The following is a 26,780-nucleotide window of genomic DNA, read 5'->3' as shown; positions in this document are numbered from 1 at the left end:
CAGCGACCGTTTCACCAATGTTCATTTCCTCGACTCCAATCAGGCAGAGGGGAGGCATTTTAACCACACCAATTATGACTTACTTAACGAGACATATGATTAACATGCGAGCCGCACACGCCGCCGCGCTCACTCACCCTGATACTTCCAGCATCGAGTCCTCCGTTAACCCTTTGATGCACAACATATGGACAACCCTTCTAATGCACGACATGGGTCAAAAATGACAGAGAATTACCAAAAAAGACACAAAATGACCAAAAGATACACAGCATTACCAAAAAAGACACAGAATTATTAAAAAAGACACAAAATTACTTAAAATGACAAAAAAATACACAGAATTAACAAAAAAGACACAAAATGACACAAAAATGACACAAAATGACCAAAAAAAAGACACAGCATGACCAAAAAACGACACAAAATGACTGAAAAAACACAAAATTAATTTAAAAAAAAGTCACAAAATGACAAAAGATGACCAAAAAATACACAGAATTACCAAAAAAGACACAAAATGACACAAAAATGACAGAAAATGACCAAAAAAAAGACACAGTATGACCAAAACAAGACAAAGTGACTGAAAAACACAAAATGACATTATAAAAATGAGACAAATGACCAAAAATTACAGAAAATTACAGAAAATTATGAAAAAAAGACACAGCATGACCAAAAAAAGACACAAAATGACTGAAAAAACACAAAATTACTTGAAAAAAAGACACAAAATGACTGAAAAATCACTAAATTACTTTAAAAAAAGACACAAAATTACATTAAAAAATTAGAAAAAAATCACCAAAAATTACACAGAATTACCAAAAAAGACACAAAACTATTAAAAAAAGACATGAAATGACAAAAGAGACACAAAATGACAAAAGAAGACACAAAATTACTGAAAAAAACACTAAATTACTTTAAAAAAAGACACAAATTGACCAAAAATTACACAAAACAAAAATAAATAAATAAATTAAAAACTCAGTGGAGTCACTTTAAACCCATGTTGTGCATCAAAGGGTTAAAAAGAGCTGCTGTGTGGCTCCGGCTGCCTTTTCTCCAGCCTGTCACGCGTCCGTCAGGGGCCTCGGGGTCATTATTTGACGGCGGCGTGCTGGTTCTGACGAGTCAAAAGGAAAAAGAAAGAGCTCGGGCGTTGTGATCCGGGAAGTCGTCCTGCGTCTGATGTTGGACGGTGACACGAAAAGTAGTTCTGGGCACATTACCCCACATCGTAATGATGGCTCCTACAGTTCTTTTGTGTTTTTAAAAGGTAATTTGTGCAGATTTAGTCGCTCCGTCTGTAATTGCTTCAAGCGAGAGAAAGTTCTGTTCCGTTTTGACTTTTTGCGGGTCTCATTACGGCTTTTTTTTGTCAGATTTGTCCTCAGCGACCTGACGACTTGAAAGCCTGTTGAACAGAGATTGAGCTGCAAAAAAAAAAAAAACATAATTGCTGTACATCAAGTGGAATATTTCAATAAATTGGTCAAAGTTAAAAACACAGTTCTGGCTTTTATTATTGAATTACTCCCCATAACTTCAGCACGGTGAGAGAAGTAAATTCTGACAGTTTCAACAGAATTTAGCTTCAGTTCAACACTTTTGATCACAAGAGGAAGAAATCTACTTACACAAACTGTTACCAAACAAAGATTTTCTTCATCATATTTCATCTGGATGATCCTTGAAGTCATAAAAAAGTATATTATCTTTATTGAATACTTTTTCCATTCAAATACTCGACTCAACCCGAGTAAAAAAACACAGTGGTGGTGTGTCACCTCAGTACTTTACTCAGGTACATACTTGATTATTCCCATTCACTCAATTCGTATGGAATACCCAGCTGCTGAATGTAACTAATGAAGTAACTTGTAATCTAACTTAGTTACTTTTTAAAGACAAAAAAAGACCAAAAAAAAGACACAAAATGACAAAAAAGACACAAAATGACCAAAAAAGACACAACATTATTTAAAAAAAGACACAAAATGACAGAAAAAAACTAAATTACTTTTAAAAAAACACACAAAATGACCAAAAAAGATACAGAATTACCAAAAAAGACAAAAAAAATATTTAAAAAAGACAAAATTATTTAAAAAAAGACACAAATTGACGCAAAATGACAAAAAATACAAAATGACCAAAAAAAGACACAAAATGACCAAAAAATACACAAAATTATACAAAAAAGACACAAAATGACAGAAAAAAACGAAATTACTTGAAAAAGAAACAAAATGACCAAAAAAAAGAAACAGAATTACCAAGGAAGATACAAAATTATTAAAAAAAGACAAAATTATTAAAAAAAGACAAAATTATTTTAAAAAAGACACAAAATTATTTAAAACTAATAAAGTAACTTGTAATCTAACTTAGCTACTTTTAAAACCAAGTAGTCAGTAACCTAACTAAGTTACTTTTTAAAGGAGTAATCAGTAATCAGATTACTTTTTCAAAGCAACTGTGGCAACACTTGTCATCACAAAAAACTCTGTTGTGACCGCTGCGTGACAGCTTGTGGAATCGTGAGACACGTTTTTGAACGACTATGCAAGTAAAAAAATACTCTCACTGTCCTGTCCTGGTTGGTTATTTTAGGTTATTATATCTGTTGCATTGTAAGCGTGTCCTGAAAACGTCCCGTACCAAACAAACAGCAGCTCTTTACTCCAGGAAGTAGCCACGTCCAGGTTTCATTCCCAACGACTGATGCACTCATACATTCATTACTACAGAACTACTGCTGAGAGCTGCTGATTCTGGAGGACAGAGACCTTCATCAGCACATCTACGATTCACCCGCACACTGAATGGATGAACACACACACACATTCTTGTACTTCTATCATTGTGAAGACCCTCATTGGAACAGTGAATTCCCTTGCAAGGTTGTATTGTATGTTGTTGTATTATCATGTAACCTTTAACCCTTAAAACAAAGTCTGAAATCTCCCAAAAAAAAAGCCTTTAAAGAAGTGAGGACCGGTTGAAATATCCTCACTTTGCAAAAATGTCCTCACTATGTTGGTTAAAAACGTGTCCTGGTCCTCACTATGTAGGAAGTACAAACACACACACACACACACACACGCTTCTTCTTCTTCTTCTTCTTCTTCTTCTTCTTCTTCCTGCCTCTCCATCCCTTTCTCTTGTCTTGTCTTAACCTTTAAAACAAAGTCTGAAATCTAAAAAAAAAACCTTTAAAGAAGTGAGGACCGGACGAAATGTCCTCACTTTGCAAAAATGTCCTCACTCTCAAACGTGTTCCGGTCCTCACTATGTAGGAAGTACAAGAACACACACGCACATTTCTTTTCCTCAGTGCACTTTAATGTTTCATAAAACCAGCGTTCTTTCCGCAGCAAGCTGGAAAAATAGCAAATCTATGAGCCTCAACACAACTTTGCAGCTGTTTATGAAGCCAGACATAGGGGGCCGTGTGTGTGTGTGTGAGTGTGTGTGTGTGTGTGAGAACAGATCCATGTGGTGTTGTGAATGAGGAAGCCCCCCCGCCTCTCTCCTCGTCAGGTGGGACTGTGATAGGATCCAATTAAGGGAGCTGTAGATAAAATGATGATGAATTGCAGTGGTGTGCTAGACTGACGGACACACACACACACACACACACACACACACACACACACACGAACGAGACGGGCCCAAAGCACTAAAAGAGAAAAGAAAGAAGCCAAAAGACAAAGAAAGAGAAAGCCAAAGAGGAGGTGAGGGAATTAGTCCGAGACAATGACGATGCAACAAAGAGCGTGAAAGAGGGAGAAAGAGAGAGAATGGGAATAATAAAGAAAGAGAGAGAGAGAGAGACAGAATGAAAGACTAAGCTCAGTAAGCAGACTTGGGGAAACAAACAAATGTGGGAGAAGCAGATGGAGACGGAGTGAACGTGGAATATAAAAGATGTGCATGTTTGAGAAAGTGATGCTGAAAGAAAAAGAAAATCATGATCCGTGCAGAAGTGAAACTGCTGAGATTAACGAGAACCGCACAGGGACGATGGGGACTTCTTATTGTTTTTTCTGTTTTCAAATATAACTTTATTCAGTGGTAGCATACATGCAGAAGTTAGGCTAGTTAGTGATGCAATCTAGTGTCACATTCAGGGACCACTTGGGAAAATCTGGCAACAGGCATCTGATGATCCAAATGTATGACATCACCGCTTAATATTCTGCCCTACAGAGTCTAACTGCAGTAACTATGTAAAGGGTAAAACTGAAAAAAACTGCTTTAAAGTTGTTTATTTATTATTTTATTTTTTTTATAGGTAGGTAAGTGATATGACACTTATTTCTACATGTATTGATTGATGATTTATTTTACATTTGAACCCAAAAATGTAGTTACTGCACTCACTCAAATTTGTGAGTTGTTGTTGTCTTCTTTCAGCTTTTATATTTTGTTTTCAGTCAATTAACATTCTCAAATTGAATTTGTTGCAAGTGTATTTAAAAGTGTTTAACAACTCTATTCAAATATTTGTCAATTTTAGACTTAATATTATGAAGTAATGTTATATTTTAGTCTTAATATAATTTTATCTCACTTTTTTACTTCATCACTATTTTGATAATATTTCCCCTTTCAAATAAACTTATAATTGATTTTATTCTTTTCTTCACTATATATATATATATATATATATATATATATATATATATATATATATATATATACCAAAAAGAGACACAAAATGACCAAAATAAGATATAAATGACCAAAAAAAGACACAAAATGACCAAAAAAGACACAAAATGACCAAAAAGAGACACAAAATAACTAAAAAAGACAAAACAACAGACACAAATGACCAAAAAGAGACACAAAATGACCAAAAAAAGACACAAAATGACTAAAAAAGAGACACAAAATGACCAAAGAGACACAAAATGACCAAAAAAAGACACAAAATGACTTAAAAAGACACAAAATAACTAAAAAGAGACACAAAACGACTAAAAAAGACACAAAACGACTAAAAAAACACACAAAATGACCAAAAAAAGACACAAAATTACCAAAAAAGACACAAAATGACCAAATAGAGACACAAAATAACTAAAAAAGACAAAACAACAGACACAAATGACCAAAAAGAGACACAAAATGACTAAAAAAGAGACACAAAATGACCAAAAAGAGACACAAAATGACCAAAAAAAGACACAAAATGACTTAAAAAGACACAAAATAACTAAAAAGAGACACAAAACGACTAAAAAAGACACAAAACGACTAAAAAAAGACACAAAATGACTTAAAAAAGACACAAAGTGACTATAAAGACACACAAAACGACTAAAAAAGACACAACAGACACAAAATTACCAAAAAAGACACAAATGACCAAAAAAGACGCAAAACAGCCCCAGACTCCATAGAGTTAAACCAAAATGATGAGTATTAAAAGATCCTAAAATATTCCATAGAGCTTCAAAGTTAGCTGATACATTTCTGTGGGTTTGTCACCACAAAAGATCTCTTGTACACCAAAAATACTGATTAGTACAGCTTTAAGAAGCTTAACAGCACATTTATATGGTCTTTTAGCCCAGATTTAAATGTCTCATAACCTTCTCTTCATGATTAATTAGATTCTAATAGAATCTAAGTAATAATAAGTGTGTTTATAAGAATGACAGTGAGAGTTATTGGAGAGGATCAGCACACAGAAGAGCCTCTATGATGGAGAACCTGTGTACTCACTAGCATTGTATTGGTAATCCTCAGTGGGGAAGTGTGTGTCTATGTCTCCCAGCTGGCGGTGCGGGGACACTACAGTGTAATAAATCACAGAGAAAATTAGCCAGCGCTAGACGAACACTCATCCATTCAATCCTACTGTCTCTTTGTGCATTATTTAGCTCCTCCACAAACACTGAAACATTGAACTTGCATTCTCAAATACACCAGGGAGCCTCAGCACGCATGGGTGCACACAGGAAACACACACAGGGACACACACAGGGACACACACACACATTCTTGTACTTCTGTCTTTGTGAGGACCCTCATTGGAACAGTGGATTCCCTACCAAGGTTATAATAGTTTTGGATTTTTCCTTAGTTTTGGTTTTAATTTCGTTGTGAATTTTTGTTTTCAAATTCAGTCAGTTTTAGTTAGTTTTAGAGTGAGTTTGCTAGTTTTAGTTTTGTATTTATTTTTTTTTAAATGCTTTAGTTTTTATTAGTTTTAGTTTTTTGTATTGGGGTATTTGTTGGGTAGGAGATTAACCCTTAATAGGACACTCATTGAAATACTTGTAAATTCCAAATTTCAACCCTAGAGAATATTGGAGGATATTACATACAGCCAGAATGTGTAAAAAAAACCAAAACATACGGACCCGGGGAGGGGTGGAATATTTTGAGAAATAAGTTTACAAGATTAAAGTGGCAAATCTACGAGAAAAAATGTGCAGGTTTATGAGATTTAAAGTGGTGAATCTGCAAGAAAAAAGTTGCTTTTTTCCCACTTATTTCTCGTAAATCTGTGACTTTTTTTACGCAGATTTGCCACTTTAAATCTCTTAAATCTGCAACTTTTTTCTTGTAGATTTGCCACTTTAAGCTAGTACATTTGCAACTTTTTTCTCTAAATATAACTATTGATATTGCTGATTAGCTGGAAGAAATCCATGTGGTTTTACAACCAAACAGAGAGACATGGGGACCCCATTTTGGTACCCACAGAAGTTACCAAATACGGTTCTTAGCCCGATAAAGGGTTAAAAGAGGTCACAGTAAATTTTGCCTTTATTTTCTTTGTCTTACCCATCTTTATTATGTATGAAAAAAGTTGACAAAGACGAAAACGAAGGACATTTTCACTATAATTTTAGTTAGTTTTGTAACGTAACCACACAATACAGTTTCAGTTAATTATCATTATCATGTAACCTTTAACCCTTAAAACAAAGTCTGAAATCTAAAAAAAAAAAGCCTTTAAAGAAGTGAGGACCAGCCGAAATGTCCTCACTTCGCAAAAATGTCCTCACTCTGTTGGTTAAAAACGTGTTCTGGTCCTCACTATGTAGGAAGTACAAGAAAGCATACACACACACACACACACGTCCTCCCCAGGGGTTTGGAGCCCAACGTGCAGCAGACATATGGAGATTCTCCACATGATCTTCTTCCTAATCATGTGGAGCAGACGGAGACTGTAGCATCAGCAACAACCAGCAACCTGCTTTACATGATTTATTACACTGACACACATTGGCTATCAAACACTCTGTGTGTGTGTGTGTGTGTGTGTGTGTGTGTGTGAACTTCCCACTGTAAGTGCATGTTTCTGGGGCTGCTGTGAGCAGCAACACTACATTTTGGGAGGATGACAGACTGCTTGTGTTTGTTTTTACAATCCACAAATTGGTCTCAAATTTGCTGGAGTCTAGACTTTTCCTGTCTTTCACAAACATGATTCATGTAAAGAACAAACAGGGATGTGTTTTTCTGCTACACAGCCAACTTTAAAATAAGTTTATGTACCACTGACTAACTTCATTTTGGAGCGAATACAGAGTAATGATAGAGAGTTGCAGGGACGACGTGGTCCAACTTGGTTCTTAGCATCGCCCTGCAGTGTTTCCCCTTGAATTTTTTTCAGCAGTGGTGCCAACTCCTCAGTAAGGAAAGTAGCTATTGGCTCCAAAAAGTCGCTAAATGACGCCATCGCCTCATTTGCATAATTTATCATGTGCATGTTCTTGTAATGGACGCTGTAGGAGAGAGGAATAATGTTGTGGGGAAGACAAAAAGTGAGTAAAAAACACCCTAAATATGTTTAGAACTGTAAGTGCTCTGTCTTCTGTTACAATTTCAACCCTCCTCCTTAATTCGGCCTCTGGACCGGCTAAAGGGACCTAAAAGAGACTCTGACTGTAAACCAGCCAGCAGCGACTTCACACATGTGCGATTTGCAGACTGGACCCTAAGGGGTTAACATCCCCTCTGGCTCTATGACTGCAGCTGGGAGAGACTGCTGCAGGAGGACTGGGCCGCTTCGACTCGTTCTTACTGGGGATTTACACACACACACAAAATCCTCAAAATCTTTGAATGTTACATAAAATGGAGATACTCAAGTAAAGAACAAGTACCTGAAAATTGTACTAAAGTTCAGTACTTGAGTAAATGTACTTAGGTACTTGTGGAGAATCTCCATATGTCTGCTGTACGTTGGGCTTCCAAACCCCTGGGGAGTGTGTGTGTGTGTGTGTGTGTGTGTGTGTGTGCGTGCGTGCGTGCGTGAGTGCGTGGAGTAAAAAGTACAATTTTTTACCTCAAAATAGTGGAGCAGAAGTATAAAGTTACATAATATGGAAATACTCAAGTAAAGTACAAGTACCTGAAAATTATACTCGAGTACTTGTACGTAGGTACTCTCAGCCACTGCATGCACATAGTATTTACTGTAGTTGTGTGCACACGTTCTATAGAGAAAATAACTCATTCTGACTGCAGATATAGCTGAGAAAGAAAGAAAAGTAAAAAGCGCAAAAATTACAATTAAAGCAAAAGCATTTTTGAACTGAACTGAAAAATGGACTGAAATGTGTGTGTGTGTGTGTGTATGTATGTGTGTGTGTGTGTCTGTGTGTGTGTGTATTTTTAACACACACTCAGGTATCCTTCAACATGACTAATTACCTGAGGGTGACCTGCACATGCACACATATGCACACACACTGCTCGGTTATTCTACCTGACGGTGCCCCCCCTCACCAGCCAGCTGCTCTGTTTTGTTAACATCGGCACTTTTCACACACACACACACACACACACACATGCATACACACACACATACACAGGCCATATCTATTCATACAATCCATGGGGACATGCAATCCATGGAGACGATTCATGTAGCGGGAGAATAAACGAGTGCAGGAGCAGATAACGGATGAACCGAGCCAGGCTGCTGTGTTACTGTAATGAGGCCAGGGACGGCTTTGTGCTCACCTTGTACTTTCTACACCTCCTCCTCCTCCTTTTACCTCCGCCTCCTCCCCTCCCTCTCCTTTTCTCTCCTCGTGTCACCTCGCCTCCCTCTCTCCTCCCTGGTCCCCTCTCGTTGCTCCTCCTCGTCTCTCTACGTCTCTTCTCCCTTATCGCCTCCTTGTTTAAAAGCTGCTTCCTTCTACTGTCCTCTGCTACTTTATGTCCCATTTGCTCTTTTTCTCTTTTTTTCTCTCCTTTCCTCTCTCTCTCTCTCTCGTTCTGTCTCCACTTTTTTCCTCCCTTACCAGCTCTCATTTCCTCTCCTCCTTTCCTAATTTCACTTTTTTACGTCTTTCCCCATATCTGCTCTTTGCACCCAACTGTCCTCTTCTCTCCCTTCTTTTCCTTTCCTTTCCTTTGCTTTCCTTTCCTTTCCTTTCCTTTCCTTTCCTCTCCTTCTTTGCTTTCCTTTCCTTTCCTTTTTTCCTTTCCTTTCCGTTCCATTCCTTTCCTTTCTTTCCTTTCCTTTCCTTTCCTTTCCTTTCCTCCCTCTTCCTTTCCTTTCCTTTCCTTTCCTTTCCTATCCTATCCTATCCTACCCTATCCTTTCCTTTCCTTGCCTCTTCTCTCCTCCTTTCCTTTCCTTTCCTTTTTTCCTTTCCTTTCCTTTCCTCCCTCTTCCTTTCCTTTCCTTTCCTATCCTATCCTATCCTTTTCTTTCCTTGCCTCTTCTCTCCTCCTTTCCTTTCCTTTCCTTTTTTTCCTTTCCTTTCCTTTCCTTTCCTTTCCTTTCCTTTCAGTTCAGTTCAGTTCAGTTCAGTTCAGTTCAGTTCCGTTCCGTTCCTTTCCTTTCCTTTCCTTTCCTCCCTCTTCCTTTCCTTTCCTTTCCTTTCCTTTCCTTTCCTCCCTCTTCCTTTCCTCTCCTCTCCTCTCCTCTCCTCTCCTCTCCTCTCCTCTCCTCTCCTCTCCTCTCCTCTCCTCTCCCCTCCTCCCCTCCTCTCCTCTCCTCTCCTCTCCTTTCCTTTCCTTTCCTCTCCTCTCCTCTCCTCTCCTCTCCTCTCCTCTCCTCTCCTCTCCTCCCTAGGGGGGGAGTTGGCTCAGGTAGATTAATTACAGTCAGTGACATGGAGGATGTGTCCAGAGGCTTCAGTAATGAGTCTGATTACTCATCTCCAGCAGCTCGGGGCGCTCAGGGGGGGCAGTGAGGACGGCAGGCCAGCAGAAAGGCCTCTCAGCGGGGGGAGCAACTTTTACCCACAGGGTCCAACAATACAGAGTTTCTTTAACAGCACTGGTTCCACCACTTTTAGATCAGAGAAACAGTCAGTGACATGGCAGTCAATAGCTCTTCAATTAGGCTTCATTCAGACTGCAGCTTTTAATGCTCAATTCAGATTTTTTTTGCTGTTCACATACCTTTTTAAATGTGGCCTATAGCAGACTCTAGGGTGAACCGCTCATGGTCCTGAAGTGACCCACGTGGGCAGAAGAAGAATAAAAAAGACGTCACTCGCAGCGTAAATCCTCACAGAGTGAAAGAAAAGGACTTTGAAATACCTGACTGAGTAAAAACTAAACAAAGAAAAGTCGCTCCAAGGGAGGATAAACACTGAATCTATCTACACTAAAACTAAATATAAAAAATCCTAATCTAAGATATGGGGGGAAAACTAACTAAACTCTCGGGGGGAAAACTATTAAATAATAACACCTCCAAACTGTATGTGCTAACAAGCTAACAGTTAGCTCTGTAGCAGTACAGTGTGTATGTGCTAACAGGCTAACAGTTAGCTCTGTAGCAGTACAGTGTGAATGTGCTAACAGGCTAACAGTTAGCTCTGTAGCAGTACAGTGTGTATGTGCTAACAGGCTAACAGTTAGGTCTGTAGCAGTACAGTGTGTATGTGCTAACAGGCTAACAGTTAGCTCTGTAGCAGTACAGTGTGTATGTGCTAACAGGCTAACAGTTAGCTCTGTAGCAGTACAGTGTGTATGTGCTAACAGGCTAACAGTTAGCTCTGTAGCAGTACAGTGTGTATGTGCTAACAGGCTAACAGTTAACTCTGTAGCAGTACAGTGTGTATGTGCTAACAGGCTAACAGTTAGCTCTGTAGCAGTACAGTGTGTATGTGCTAACAGGCTAACGGTGACCACTTTTCATCCTAAAGGAAACACGGCTAATATATTCTGATAGTATTGAATCAGGAGATAAACATATCCCCCAGCCCTAATGTTGCAGTGTTGTAAAGCTGTAATGAATTAAGCGGTTGGACCAAAATCCCCACATTTAATCACCAGTCGTCCAAAGGAATGTCTAGTATGTTAGAAATCCTGCATGGAGGCCAGAGAGGTAACCCAGAGTGGGACGGCTGAGAGACATGAGCATAATTAAATGTAAGAAATGGGAAAAACATGAGCATGGATAATAAATCATAAAAACAAAAGAACATTTCTCATTAACCCAAGAGTTTAGAAAAGAAGGATGATTTCCAGTAAAGTGTCCAATTGCTTTCAGCCTGCGAGTCAAAGCAACAGTGAGGTGAAGCTGGCGTGGGTTTCTAGGATATTTTTATCGTTATTTTCTGTTCAGACATTTGACATCATCTTAAGAAATACATGCTCATTAGTTCCACTTAGATTACAACCCATCGCATGTTGGTTGAACTGTGGATCTGCCCTCCCAGTTGCCTTCTCCAGAGGAACAGGAATACTCACTTTCACAGACATGGCCAGATACATTATTAAGATTATCAGTGTAAAAGGCTGAGAATGAGCAGTCAACAAGATCTGATGTGCACTAACTATCTGGATAGCAAATGCTTTCAAACCTTTGTGCAGACAACAACTAAAACATCTCTCTGTCTGTGCATTTTTATATTTTTTTATATTCGATTGTTACTTTTAATCTAAGTCCTTTGCTCTCGGTTTAAAGGTCCATTCTGACCTCCTGAGTGTGTAACAGTCAGCTTCAAGCCAGAGACTCCTTGGAAAGTAACAACTTGATACTTTGGGATTTGTCAGAAAAGACACAAAATTGTATCAAATTGACCACAAAATGATTTTTAAAAAAAGACACAAAATAGCCAAAAAATTACCACAAAAAGTCACAAATTGACCAAAAAAGACACACAATGACCAAAAAAAGACACAAAATGGCCCAAAAAAGAAACAAAATTACCAAAAAAGACACAAAATGACAAAAAAAAGACACAAATGACCAAAAAAGACACAAAATTACTAAAAAAGACAAAATTACTAAAAAAAAAAAAAACACAAAATGACCACAAAAAGTCACAAATCGACCAAAAAAGACACAAAATGACCAATAAAAGACACAAATTGGCCCAAAAAAATAAACAAAATGACCAAAAAAAGATATTAGATGACCACAAAGACTAAAACACGTTAACACATGAACACATTAACACAGTGGAGACAGAGCTGACTTCCAAAATGATTTGGAGACCCCCAGAAATCATCTCGCAACCCCGATTGGGACCGGGACCCCAAGGTTGAGAATAGCCCCATTAGAGCACCTCACTCTGTGATAGTAATCACTTGATATTCAAACACAGATCCTCCAAAATGTTGCCATTTCGTAAAGACAGGTTCAAGTAGAGGTAATGGCTTCAGCACTGTTCTATAATTAGATTTACTTTCATGCCACAGTTCTAATCATGATGTCTGAGCTTCTGTCATTTTCAAAGGGAGGCTGTCTGAGAGAGACAGCAATGCAGAGCTTCATTCCAAAATTAGACTCCTGTCCATCAAAAAACTCCAAGCATACTTCCATTGAGACGATGAAGTAATAGAAGATGACAGTAACCCCGGGCGAAATATCACTTCATTGTTGATAAGAACTTCATAGGAAGTTTTGGTGCATAAGTAGATGCATAAGATGCATTGTCCTCCAAAATTAAACCCTAGTGGCAACATGCCTGCATCTGATTTCAGGAGCAACTCTTACTTCTTAATCTCATCAGGGAAAAATTTCAAATTTCAAATTCCAGAGGTCAGAGTAGAGTGATAACTCTATGAATGACAAAACCACTGTGATACATTATTAACAAAGTGTTTTCTTAAATGGATGCTCAACTGAATGTCCCCTTGCTCTGGCTTTAATATGTCTTTTACATAAGATTTATCCATCATTGCTCCAGATGTCAAGTTTGGTAAATAATGGCCTCATTTAGAAGGAAAAAGATGATAAAGCAGGGAATGATTTGGGGCGTGGCTATCTTGTGATTGACAGGTTTATTGACACGGCGAGTGCAATGTCCTCGGTTCTCAGGCAGCTTCACCCCTCGCTCCTCCCTTCCGGTTCTAAAAAACAAAGATGGGGATGGACGTAAAGCCAGTAGGAGATAGTTGACTATTTATATACAGTTTATGACTGAAATGCGTGAAGTTTGGCCAGGCGGCAACCTCCGAGTCTGAGCAGGGAGTTAAACCAGGAAGTGCCTTAAGCTGCATTCTACCAAAAATCCCAGCAGAGGGTGCTGGCGAAGGTTGCAAAAGCATTTATGTCCATTCATTTCAATATAAAAACACTATAGTCTCAATCACTAGTAAAAAATCTTCTTCAAGACAATTTGATGTTAAATATAAATTATTTCTGTAGAGTGGCATCTACCTCCTCGAGCACAGTTTCCAAATGTATTTTTTAAACAATTTTCCCCTCCATCTACACTCTAGCAATGATGTCATCACTCTAGCCTCTCCATAGGGTAACACTGCGGGATTTTTTTGGCATGTTCTTGAAAATTGTTTGCCGAAACCCTTAGAAAAGTCATAGCACGCTTAACATGACCTTTTTACTGTATGTGCGACATGCGAAGAAACAGAAGAATAATAAAATCAGGAATAAGCCTGTTGAATAGCATATAGTGTGCTTTTTCAAGCACACACAACTACCAGGTACCCGGTACTATCCACAACTTTGGCATATGAAAAACCAAAATAGAAAGAAATTGAGTAGAGTGGTACCATTGCAAGTCTTGTTCATTTATAGAAAAAAACTACCAGATCGAATGTCTTCTGTAAGGCTTTACACTTTGCAGTTGCATGTGACACCTGAGGTTTAAGTGGTAGTTTAGTCCTAAAGCATTGTTACCTTAACTTGACTTACAATACAATACAATACAATACATTTTTATTATCCATCATGGTGGAAATTTGCCTTCAGCTCACCGTAAAGAAACAGAATTTCATTAAAAACATACAGCAGTTGAGAATGCAGTTAAAACATAGAATAAGAAAAGAAAAAGACAATTAAGAGCAGTTAAAAGTTCCATCCTAAAGTCCATAATCTTTCTCCAACGTCTCCTCTCCTGTATCTTTTCCCTCATCTTTTGCTGACTGTCAGTACATAAATTGGTGTCAAACTTGGCTGTAACTCCAAAGTGTGCCTTGGAAGTGAGTTGGTGGGTGAGTTGGTGGTGCCCCGTGTGACTTTATGGTGTCACAGTGTGGTTTGTGTCGGCGTTTTAAACCATGTGACACTATGAATAAAGCATGATGTGGCGGGCAGCAGGGTGGGCAGGGGCTGACAAGGGAACAAGCTCACCCAGTGTTTTGGTGACGGCAGACAAGTCTGAAACCCTTAAAGTTTAATGGGGGCCAGGCCACAGAGTGTGTGTGTCTGTGTGTGTCGGGGTCCTGTGGTTTTACTGGGGCTGAAGCTGCCATACACAGGCCTTTAAACAGTGGGACGTAATGGTGATGCTAATAAAGTCAACAGCCTACCTCATGTGTGATGGATCAGGCTCATGCTCAGCTAGTGGGAAGGGAATAAGAGCAATCAGCCTTTTCCTTTGTGGCCAAAGAGTGTTTGGGTTGAATCCCTCTGCTCCGGAGCTGCTGACCTCCCAGAATCCTGTGGTCTCAATGGTTTCAATGGTCTCTGTTCCTCTCAGCTTCCCAACTGTCTCAATAGAGATCCAGACTTCCCACATTCCTTCTTCTGTGGCTGCTTACAATGTCTCCTTTTTTTTTCTTCTTCTTTCCCCCCTTGTTTATGCTCTTCCCCTTTCTTCTATTCATCCATTTATTTCATCGCCTTCTCCTCGAGGCTTTGGGCTGAACTGAAACCACTGACATGAAATAATGTTGTGCTTTGATAAAGGTTTATATGTATATCAGGAGTTTATCGACTTTGCTGGTACACAGACAAGCCATGCAGTTTGTTGTTTTCGAGAAGGCTTTCAGTCTGTTAGCACCATGTCTGCACGTCTCTGTTACAGCCTTGCAAAATAGGCAATAAACATGGATGCTACTGCTATAAAGCTTTTGTTGATGTAAAGTACTGTGGGCACTTTTGGACGGCCCTGGATGACCTGGAGTCAACCATATGATGTTCAAAGTATCTATCAACTCGAAGCACTTGGCACTTTGCTTTTCAACCCACTGGTGGGTTTTGGTGTTGAGGTGGTTAAAGTAATCGTTGTATGAATGACCTATTGGGTCGTTTTTAAGGGAAGAGCACATCGCCAGCCGCTGATTGTAAACAAACCAGCATCGCTAACTGTGCACAGAGTGTCCGGTGCTTGTTGTAAACAATCTGAATTTCCCCTTGGGGATGAATAAAGTAATTTTGATTTGATTTTGATTTGACTTGATTTGGCATGCTAACTGTATACAGAGTGTCCGGTGCTTGTTGTAAACAAACCTGCATCGCTAACTGTGCACAGAGTCTCCTGTGCTTGTTGTTGATCTTTCTGGCAATATAGTGGGACATTTGCGGGACCGCACGATGAATGGCTTATGATGGTAGATGGAGCCAATACATTGAACTCGTTCTTCAACTTTATTGCGTGTGAAGTGCTGTACTGTTATCACTCTCTGCTAGATCACAAAAAACACATCTGTGATAATCACTTACAACAGCCTAACATCAAATGTTTACTCTTTCTACACTGAGAATAGCATCAGCAATTCTTAGTATCTCATTCATTGTTTTGATATGTTTGGTTCACGGTTGAGAATCAGATAAGAGTGGAGAAAAGTTTTGCCTGTATCGTGTGTGTGCGTGTGTGTGTGTGTGTGTGTGTGTGCGTGTGTGTGTGTGTGTGTGTGTGTGTCTCAGGCCCCATTGCCCACATGGGATGGTCGAGTCCCGTCTATCAAATCCAGTGTGTCAGGGAGCAAATTGGAAATGCCAATTTCACTTTACACCGCTCCGCATCTTATCTCTCCCTCGCCCTCATCCCACCACTTAGCTCATGCCTAAATGAATAAGGTCCTCTCACACGTCTACAACTGTCGGATTTCAGCCCGCTTTCACCTCTCTGACCACTTCTCCTCCTCCATCTTTTCCTCCCTCCATCCTCCCTCATCTCCTCTCCTATCCTGCCTGCCTTCGTCCCGTGCCCATTCAGCTGTAACCCATCTGTTATATCTCTATGTGTATTTATGAAATATGTCTGGGTTTTTTTTTGGGTGAATATGGATTTATGCATGTGTTCATGCCCGGGCTGTATCACTGTCAGCAAGGAACAAGCCGGGGCGAATCACTATGCAAATGAAACGACATCTCATACAATTCCCAATTTGCATTGAAATCCATTATAAATCAACAATTTCTCACACACGCCTTGTTTTTTTCTCCTGTTTCTGTCCGTTTCAGTACGACTACGAGGGCGGTGACATCAGCGACCTACCAGTCGACCTGTCTGTGGTGTGGAATGGAAACTTTGTCATCGACAACCCGTTCAACATTCAAGGTAGGACTCTTCCTCTTCCTCTTCCTCTTCCTCCCCGCCAACTCTCATTTTGGTGGTGCATTGTTGCTCGGGGAGAAAAAAAAAATTGGAATCTGCCCCGCTTGTTTATCCGTCTGTAATGATTTTCTGTGAAGCAACAACGTTTTTTTGTGTGCAGTTTTTTTTTCTCCTCACCTTCATGAGAAATCTGTAATTTCATTTTTGACAGCCATCAGGGAGAAAGGTGAAAGTGTAGCATCCGTTTTGTAGAAAAGAAAAAAAAAACACTATTCTTGTCTCTGGGATAAAAGAGAAGCAGAAAGAGGGAGTGATTGATGGATGGAGATGATAACAAACACACATCCAACACAGAAATTAATAGGGATGGATGTTAGTGAGGAAGATAAACAAATGGAGAAACCAATAGGCAGAAGAAGAAGAAGGGATGAAGGAGAAGAAGGATGGATGGATGACAGGTTGATAAATGCACCATGTAATGTAATGGGTGTGGGGGGGTTAGATGAGAATAAAGGGATTGATAAAGAAAAACAGAAAGCGACATGGAGGGATGGCATTTATTATTTTTAATCGCTATTTGTGCATGAAGTGGAAAACAATTACCAATTCTAAATTCTTCATCAAGTGTAATATATTGGGTGGTGGAGGCTAATGGTTTTAGACGTCCCATTACACAAGATAATATAAGTCTTGCTCTCGAGTGTGTCATACAGTGTTTTGCTCCGAATTTGCATGTCTCGAGTCAGATTAACTAACCCACTGGATCCTCCTTTTTACTTTTCCTCTCTTCCCTTCACCGCTCGTTTCACTCTTTCAGATGACACACGTGCACGTTTTTAATCTCACATCCTTTGTGTTCTATCTGACCTCATTTTGATAAATGTCACACACGCAGTTCTTTTTGCAGATTGCTTGAAAATTAGTTGCTTATCGGTCATGACCTAATTCTTCTGCCTGTGTTATTTTGTTTAAAATGTGCTCCTTTTAATATTTTCAGTCTGTCTGTACTAAAAGATCCTCTCCGGGGATTATAAACGTCCTGAGTTCAGCTTGTGATGGGGAAATATTGTGGCTGCCACAGCATAATAAATAATCACATTTTGTGCAATCAAGTAGATGGATCCCATACTGTCATTTTGGACTGATTTGATGACTTTTCCTAATCAGATAAGTACTCAACTGAGCAATAAAGGCTTATATTTGTATTCACCAGCACCAGTATCAGCATTTATTTTGCTTGGCAAGAAATTCTGCAAATAACATTAAAGGTGCAATGTGTAAGATTTGGCATTCTAAAAATAGCATCATCAACAGAGTGTAGTGCAGAGTTTTGACCTCATGTCAAAGATCTATATGAAAGTAGCATGCTAACCAGCTAGCCCTGGCCCGGCCTGTCTTGTAATACCACATTGTCTCAAGAGGCAGAAGTCAGTGTTGCTAACTTAGTGACTTTGTTGCTAGATTTAGCAACTTTTCAGATCCCTCTAGCGACTATTTCTCCAAAAAGCGATCTCGCGACAAATCTAGCCACTTTTTCTGGTGTTATTGGAGATGGTTGGAGACTTGGTTTTACTCTTCTAAACGGGGCTGCCGGCGGCCTATCCTAAAGCACTCACAAGCGGCGGTACAGTCCTCCTGCAGCAGTCTCTCCCAGCTGCAGTCACAGAGCCGGAGGGGATGTTAACCCCTTAGTGACCAGTCTGCAAATTGTGCATGCGCAAAGTCGTCGCTGGCTGGTTTACAGTCCATGCCGGTCCTGAGGCCAGATTAAGGAGGATGGTTGAAATTGTGACAGAAGAAATGGCACTTGTAGTTCTAAACATATTTAAGGTGTTTTTTACTCACTTTTTGTCTTCCCCACAACGTTATTCCTCTCTCCTACAGTGTCCATTAAAAGTACATGCACATGGTAAATCATGCAAATTAGGTGATGACGTAATTTAGCAACTATTTCTCAAAAAAGCGACTAGCGACAAATAGAGCAACATTTTCTGGTGTTATTGGAGGCTTTTGGAGACTTGTTCTTACTCTCCTTAATAATAATAATAATAATAATAATAATAATAATTATACATTCAATTTTTATAGCACTTTTAAGGGTACTCGTAGTCGCTTAACATAACAGGAATTGGACACACACAAACACAAAATGCAAAAGAAAACAGAAATAAACAGAGATGAGAGATTCGAGTTCAGGTCTTGTAAGCTTAACCAGGCTGCCGGTGGCCTGTCCCAAAGCACTCACAAGCGGCGCCACACTCCTCCCGCAGCAGTCTCTCCCAGCTGCAGTCACATAGCCGGAGGGGATGTTAACCCCTTAGCGTCCAGTCTGCAAATTGTGTATGCGCGAAGTCGGTGCTGGCTGGTTTACAGTCCGTGTCTCTATTGGGTCTTTAGCAGTTCCCGAGGCCGGATAAAGGAGGAGGGTTGGAATTGTGACAGAAGGCAGAGCACTTGTAGTTCTAAACATATTTACTGTTACTTTTTCCACCATTACTGCCAAATTCCATGGCAAATAGTCCTAACTCTAACCCTAACATAGGACCTTTTTGGGAAAAATTGGGAACATAGGACCTTTTTGGGGAAAATGGGGAATATAGGACCTTTTTGGGGAAAATGGGGAATATAGGACCTTTTTTCTAAAAAAGGGTCCTATGTTCCCTGCCCGGGAAACATAGGACCCAGGAGAACATAGGGATGAACCCGCCCAGCCCTAGTCCCCATAGATATGTTACGTCCTCACAGAATACCTATTGTAATTCAATGTGATGCTTAGTGTTAAAGGTCTAAAACTCTTTCAAAAAGATGCATTATAAACCCGTCTTCACTCATACAAATCTCACAAAGACCTTCTCCTCCTTTTTCTCTCCATCCTCCATTAATCCCTCTCTGCTCCATCCCCTCATCGTCTTTTTCTAGCCGCATTATCCGTCTGCGGCAGTAGCCGAGGCTCCGGCGCTGGCCCGGCTTTGCCCCGGTGTAAAGTGGAGATGTTAATGTTAATTAAATCATTCATTTGGTTCAGATTAATTAGCGTCGCGCTACTTTTTAAGCCGAGCCGTGGCTAATCAGATTAAGGCCCGAGTAGAGCGGAGGGGCCGAGGCGGGCAGATGGATCCGAAAAAAAAAAAAAAAAAGAAGCTCGCTTTGAAGTCCGGCCGCCGTCTGTCTGCCGTAGGAGGAGGAGGAGGAGGAGGAGGAGGAGGAGGAGGAGGAGGAGATTCTTCCATGCTCTGTTGCTTTTTTTCCACTACAGCTCGTTTCAAATCTGTTTAACTAGTGTGACAGCACACAAACCTGCCTGCAGGTTCTCACATTGTAGTATCAAGTGAGATAATTATGAGATTAACCCTCTGGAGTCATTTTGTGTTTGTTTGTTTTTTGGTCATTTTGTGTCTTCTCTGTTTTCTTTTGATCATTCTGTCTCCTCATTTTGTGTCATTTTTGGTCATTTTGTGCCATTTTTAGTCATTTTTTTAGTCATTTTGTGTCTTTTTGAGTATTTTTTTGTGTATTTTGTTGTCATTTTGTGTCTTTTTTGTCATTTTGTGTCTTTTTTTGTCATTTTGTATCTTTTTTGGTCATTTTGTGTCCTTTTTTGGTAATTATTTGTCTTTGTGCTTCTTTTTTTGGTCATTTTATGTCTTTTTGAGTATTTTTTTGTGTATGTCTGTAATCATTTTGTCTTTTTTTGTCATTTTGTGTCTTTTTTTTGGCATTTTGTGTCTTCTTTTTTGTAATTTTTTGTCTTTTTTAGTCCTTTAGTCCAACATAAAATGTGATTTTGCATCTTTCTTTTTAACTTTCAAAACACTATCATGCTCAATAAAGAATTTTAAATGTTGCAAATGTGACCAAAGGTGTCAAATCTACCATATAAGAGGGTTCCATCCAGTTCTATCATTTGATACTAAATCTATTTGAGCTTGTCTCCAGTTTTACTTGGTATATCATCATCAAACTGAAACTGGCCTCATGGAGTTTACAGCCAGAACTTTAGAGGTAAATTTACAGTAGGGCTCCACGCTGCTTTGTTTTATAGTCTGATGGAGGCAACAAGTCTGGATTATTTGGAGCTTTTGGAGACTCCACAGGGTTAACATACATGCACTTTTCGTGTGACTTTCTCTCCTCTGTTTGTTTTTGCTCGACTCTCTCTTGTTTTTAGAGCCTTTTTTTTCTTTTCTCTCAACCTCCTCTGCAGCTCTATCTGCTTCTCTGATTCCCCCTAGCCTCGTGGGGCCTCTCCATCTTTAAATTCATAACAATTTGTGTTGCTGTTTTGTTAACAAGCGCAGCTAAAAATTTATCCTCCCCCTCCTCTTCCCCGCTGCCTTTCATCTCCCTCCTCTCGTCTCTCTTCTCAGGTGTTTGAGCATTTAATTATTTATTTATTTATTCATTTTTTTCTACTTTTAATGACTTTTTCCACTCTGCAGAGTTGAGGGAATGGGTTTTTTTTTTTTTTTTTACACAACAAATTATCAATTCCCTATTGGCGTTAGAAGACATTACTTGTTGAATTAATTTCTGTAATACCCCTCCAGGATGCTTGTTCATTTTTTTCTGCCTCTATTTATCTGTGGAAACAGTTATTTTTCTCATCGTCACAGCCTCGTAGTGGTTATAATCACCTACTGTAGGTTTGAGGTGTTTAACATTCATTTATGCTGCTCCTCCTCTCGCTCTCTTTAAGCTCAAAGACAAACTCCTGATTACTTTTTTTCTTGCTCTCCTAGCTTCCTTTCAAATTAACAACTTATTAAACTTTCTGTTCATTAAAGTATATTTCTCAAGCAGTGTATGAAAGGTACCTTTTCCAATTTAAAGCAACTTTAGGTCATGCATTTAAATCATAGCGAGTTAACTCTGAACCCCAAGCAGGTTCTGGGTTTTTTTTGTTCCTGTCACTTTTTACTGATGTTTCTAAGATGGAAAAAGCAAGATCTGGTTTGCCAAACAATGTAGACTCATCTAAAAACACCCCTACGTTATGGAGGTTGGATCAAAACCTCAGTTTTATTATCATTCAGCTGTAGGACATTTTCTTTCAACCAGTTCCTAATAGCCCTTACAGAGTCGAGAAGCCTCGACAACTTAAAAGCATCACTAGGTTTAAAAGGGAATTGCAGCTGGATGTCATCAGCATATAAATGATATGCAATATTATGTCTTTTTATGATTTGACCCACCCAGGGGCAGTAGGTATAAGGAGAATAGTAGAGGACCCAGTACTGAGCCATGTGGGACACCATACAGCACGAACAGATCAGAAGTATAGGGAGAACTTAAAAAATGTTTTTTTGTTTGGGGGTTTTTTTTGCAGTAGAATGTTTAAATACCATAAATCTAAAAAAAAGGGAACAACAAGTTGAATTTATTTGATGATTTATTTTTGAAAATTTGAACAAAAATTTAATTCATACAGCACTTATACAGCCAAGTGCCCACAAGTGCTACTAATATTGGAAAAATGGGGTTTCACGTCAGCCTCCAGCCTCCTGTCAAAATATCAGTATAGATTGTGTGTACAGGCAGCAAAAAATGAGCTATATTTACGAATTTACGAAACAAGCAACAGACTTTCACCTGGGAGAGCGGGGTTCGCATCCCGCGTGAAAACAAAAGTAAATAATTTTAAACTTAAGTTACGTTCTTTACACAAGTTACGTGAAAAACTTTCCGTTTTTTTACGTAACTTGCTGCAGTAACGTGACCCTTGTAACTACCTCATTTCCGCCATTTACGTACATTTACTTACTGATAATAATAATAATGACTCAATTGACCTCAATTTGCAATATAAAAATGAAACATTTTGCAAAAAGTCTTGTAATATCCTCCAATAACACTAAAGGATTGACATTTTCAATTTCCAGGAGTGCCCTATAAAGGGTTAAAAGCAATATAGGCTGCCAATGCCAACTAACTAACATACTAATCTTCTAATGCTGTTCCCCCAGTGACTGAAGAATGTTATTACAATAACATCACCTGTCTCTCTCTCCCACTCTGTCTGTCTGTCTGTCTGTCTGTCTGTCTGTCTGTCTCTCCACCAGCCCACCTGTATAAGTGCCGAGCGCTGCGGGACAGCTGTGGTATGTGTCTGAAGGCCGACCCCCGGTTTGAATGCGGTTGGTGTGTCCAGGACAGGAAGTGCTCCCTCAGGCAGGAGTGTACCGGTGGAGGGAACTCCCACCTCCCTCTGCAGCTGGCTGAAGGAGGAGGGTGGATGCACGCCACCTCCGGGAACAGCCGCTGCACCCACCCCAAGATCACTAAGGTAAGTGTGTGTGCATGAGAGAGTGTTTAGATTTGATAGTTGTGTACTTTAAGACTACTTGTACTCGGTGGTTGCAGGTAGAAGGACAGAGAGAGAGTTGAACTCTGCAGAGCTGATGAGATGGAGTTGATGGAAACCAGAATGTGCTCTGAACTCTTTGTTAGGGTCAAACAAAAACAACAAGCTGCTAACTGCCTGAGCTAACAGCTAATAGCTGAACCCTAAACCTGAGGGGAGTGTTACCTAATGAAACATTAAAGGCCCAATCATACGGTGGCCCTGAGAGCTCACACCACTGCAACTTAAGAAAACACATGCAAATACACAAAACACAAGCAAACTGAGAAAACATCTTCAATTTGACAACACAAGCGCAGCATTTAGAAAACGCACAACAGAAGTGTTTCTAGAGGACACTTAAAAGTGATGCACACGTCTGGACACGCTTGATATTATCACGTTATTTCAAGATAATTACAATTTCACGTTATAACGATCATAGCTTGCCAACGTTAGCGGCCGATTGGTAGCATGCTAACGTTAGCCGGCGATCGATAGCATGCTAGCGTTACCGGGCTAGCGAGATGAAGACCAACCTCGGTGCCGTTGAGAGAGAGCAACGTAAACGTGAATCATTCATTTATTTGATTTGTTTAACTGCAATGTGATTTATACAGGCTAGCGGGCTAACGCTATACATCATGTTATAACATGAAAATATCATATAATGTTAACAAAAGAAAATAAGTTTTAGTGTTGAGAAGATTTGGAAGAGTCACAACTTCAGTGCAAAAGTAAAAATCACACAGTTTATATTATTCACTTTAGCTCTTTGGCTTTTGAGAGTTTGGATACAAAAATCCCAATAAATCTCAACTGTGTTCATATCTCTGACAAAAGAAACAAGAGTTCAGATTTATACATTAAGGAAAGAAGGATACACAAAGTCTAAGCAATAAAAACCCAAAGACCTGATAATTATAGTAAAAATGTGTTCTAATAAGTGACTCTTTATATAATAATCACGTTTATTTTGTATAGCAATGAAACTATGATCTTTTTTACTACAAATTTGTTCTTTCTTCCAAACTTTTGGCCTTTCGTGTATTCCCTCAGATTTTCTAAGAATTTAGAGTTCTTTTATTTTTGAGGCAACCTTTACTGGACACAGGCACTCAGCAGCATCACCGCTGGGAAGCATGCAGGAAGGAAAGCAGAATAAAAACATCCACAGTCGGTAACCAGTGAAAGAAACGCGTCTGATCACAACTCCCTCCGCTGTTCCACTTCTAAAATCACCTGCGAAGGAAAAAGCAGCGCGGCGTCTTTGAGCGCCGCATCATAATCTCGTCAACTGTTGAAAAGTGTAAAGTCACCTGCGGAGATCCAAGGCTGCTGAGCCGTGATAGGCCGTTGCGTCAGCTCTCTTTGTCGAAGCCCCGTGGTCACGAAAGCCCTACGTGTCCTGAACCCAGAACGAAAGCTGCTCCATTTTAATGTGTTGCTATTAAAACACACACTTGTCGGGACCTTGTGTCTGCCCTTGGCACAGAAATGGGATTATTACTCACTGTTACATCAAACTGCTGCTCCAGAGACACAGGCACGGAGAGCTTTGTTTGGTTTGATTCTTTCTTTTAGCTGTTTGTCTTCTATTGTCTGTCAACTGAGGCTCTAAGGGGTCAGGATACAGACATATTTTAGATGAATTCAGGTCTGTTTTCTTCTTGTTTGTGTTTTTTTTACCCACAAAGGGGGCTTTTCCCAATTAACCCTTTGGAGTTTGGGGCTCTTTTGTCGGTTTTGGGCTCCTTTTCATTCTATCTTTACCATGACGTGTTGGTATCATTGTTTTCAGCAGAACCTCATCTGTGTGACCTGATTATTTTTTTCATTTTGACTTTACCGGATCAAAAATTTTGACACAAAAACACACGTAAAAACACACGAAAACACACAAAAACACACACAAAATTACAAAAAACACAAAAAAAATACAAAAAACACAAAAAAACCCACACGAAATTACAAAAAACACATAAAAACACACTCATAACACACCAAAACCATTAAAAAATTCAAAAAACACAGATGAAAACAAAGACATTACAAAAACACAAAAAAAACACAATAAACACAAAGGATTGCATTAAAAATGCTGAATGCACACTGCAAAATTAGAATAAGCTCTGCAAAAAAGTTAAATCATGTTACTACACTTGCTCAAGGTCTTTTTTTACCTTTGCTGAAAAAGGTTTGATGCATTAAATTGAACATGGAAACTTCTAGAAAAGCCAAAACTTTAGATTTCAGCTGACAGCAGGGAAATATGCTGCTGAACGTTTTTATGTCGTGACGTCATGAAGAAGTCGTGCTCCGGAGCTTTCGTGGACTCCAGAGGATTAAATTGAATGGGAGTGTCTGTAAACATGCAAAATAAAGTGCATACATTTTATAGCACATATATAAATGAGTAATTACTTTTAAAAATCATCTGTACCACATTTGCTTTAGCATCCACCATCTGACAAAAACTCCCAAAAAATACAGTTTTTACTGATTCATAGCAATATATAATAACATTATAATATAATGAGATGACCAAATACTTTGTAAAAGTCTGTAAAAGTGTGAGTGAGTATTTGATTTGGTTCTCAGGGTTCTAGGATCTAGATTATGTCCATTATTGCACGTTGGGCCCAATGAGAAAGGAAAGTTTAACCAACTGCTGGTAGCCATTTTTAAAAATGGCTGCCACGGCAACCAGGTCCGAATTTGTGATGGCTTAATATCCAGTTTTGTTCCTAATATAATTACCAACACATCTGCCAAATTTGGTGCTTTTATCAAAAAATGAACGATTGTTATGATATATTGAGCTATACTGCCCCACTAAATAAGAAAAGGGCCTTCCTTAATCCTCTACTGTAATAAAATCATAACCATAAAGCAACAAAAGCCAACAGAGACTAATTAATGTTAACAGAATGAGATATTTACGTTGATTCCAGCAATTAGCGTTGAATGAATCAGATGATTATCTTGATATTAATGTAATATTCTGTGTCACTTAAGGACATTCCCACTTGGTCTTATCTATTCTCATTTGTTTTAAGAGCAATAAGTCTCATTAAAGACTTGCTTCCCATTGTCTATTTTACACATATAAGCTACACATCAGATGTTTATACATTTTTGATCATATCTCCACATATTGAGGGGATTTTTTTCTCTTGAAACATGACAAAATGTCAATTTTAAGGCACACCATTGATTCAGACACAGTAGTAGTGGTAGTGTTATAATGAGTGGGCTTGGATATAAGCAACTTAAATGTACCTAAAGCACCTGAGAAAGCAGAGCCGGCTCTAGGCATAGCCGACACAGGCGGTCGACGAGAGCGCCACCATCGAGGGGAAAAAAACAAAAAACAATAATAATTTTCGATGCCCATTGTCGCCCTCCAGTCATGTTCTGTCTTGAAAATAATAAATATTAATAAAATAAAGAAACAGATAAACAAAGACATTTTGTCACCTGTGGTGCTGAGTCCCGTGACGTGTGGTCATTGCCTTGCCCCCCTTTAGACGGTCAGACCGCTGTCACAGAGGTCAGGTCACGTCAAGTGACAGACACGTTATGTTTTGATAAATCTTGCAAGATGAAACGGCCGTCAAAGCTTCCCGGTGCTCAGTATGGAAAGAGAAGAAAAGAGGAGGAGGAGAAGAAGTCCCAATCTTTTTTTAAATGCCGTTTTGTGTGAAGACGTTTCATTTGTATTAGCTTGCTAGCTA

The 26,780-nt window shown here is 39.2% G+C and overlaps 1 protein-coding gene across 2 annotated transcripts in view; it reads left to right on the top strand.

Moving 5' to 3' along the window:
* LOC131971589 (plexin-A1-like) overlaps positions 1-26,780 on the top strand; it is a 409,823-nt gene that overhangs the window by 266,315 nt on the left and 116,728 nt on the right. For both annotated transcript variants that reach the window (XM_059333098.1, XM_059333099.1), the window contains 2 exons: positions 16,610-16,706; positions 22,763-22,986. In XM_059333098.1, the coding sequence (XP_059189081.1) occupies positions 16,610-16,706; positions 22,763-22,986 (321 nt within the window). The remainder of the gene's footprint in view (positions 1-16,609; positions 16,707-22,762; positions 22,987-26,780) is intronic.

Source organism: Centropristis striata, chromosome 5 (genome assembly GCF_030273125.1).
Source record: "Centropristis striata isolate RG_2023a ecotype Rhode Island chromosome 5, C.striata_1.0, whole genome shotgun sequence".
Classification (NCBI taxonomy): Eukaryota; Metazoa; Chordata; class Actinopteri; order Perciformes; family Serranidae; genus Centropristis; species Centropristis striata.
This window is presented reverse-complemented; position numbering and strand designations above follow the sequence as displayed.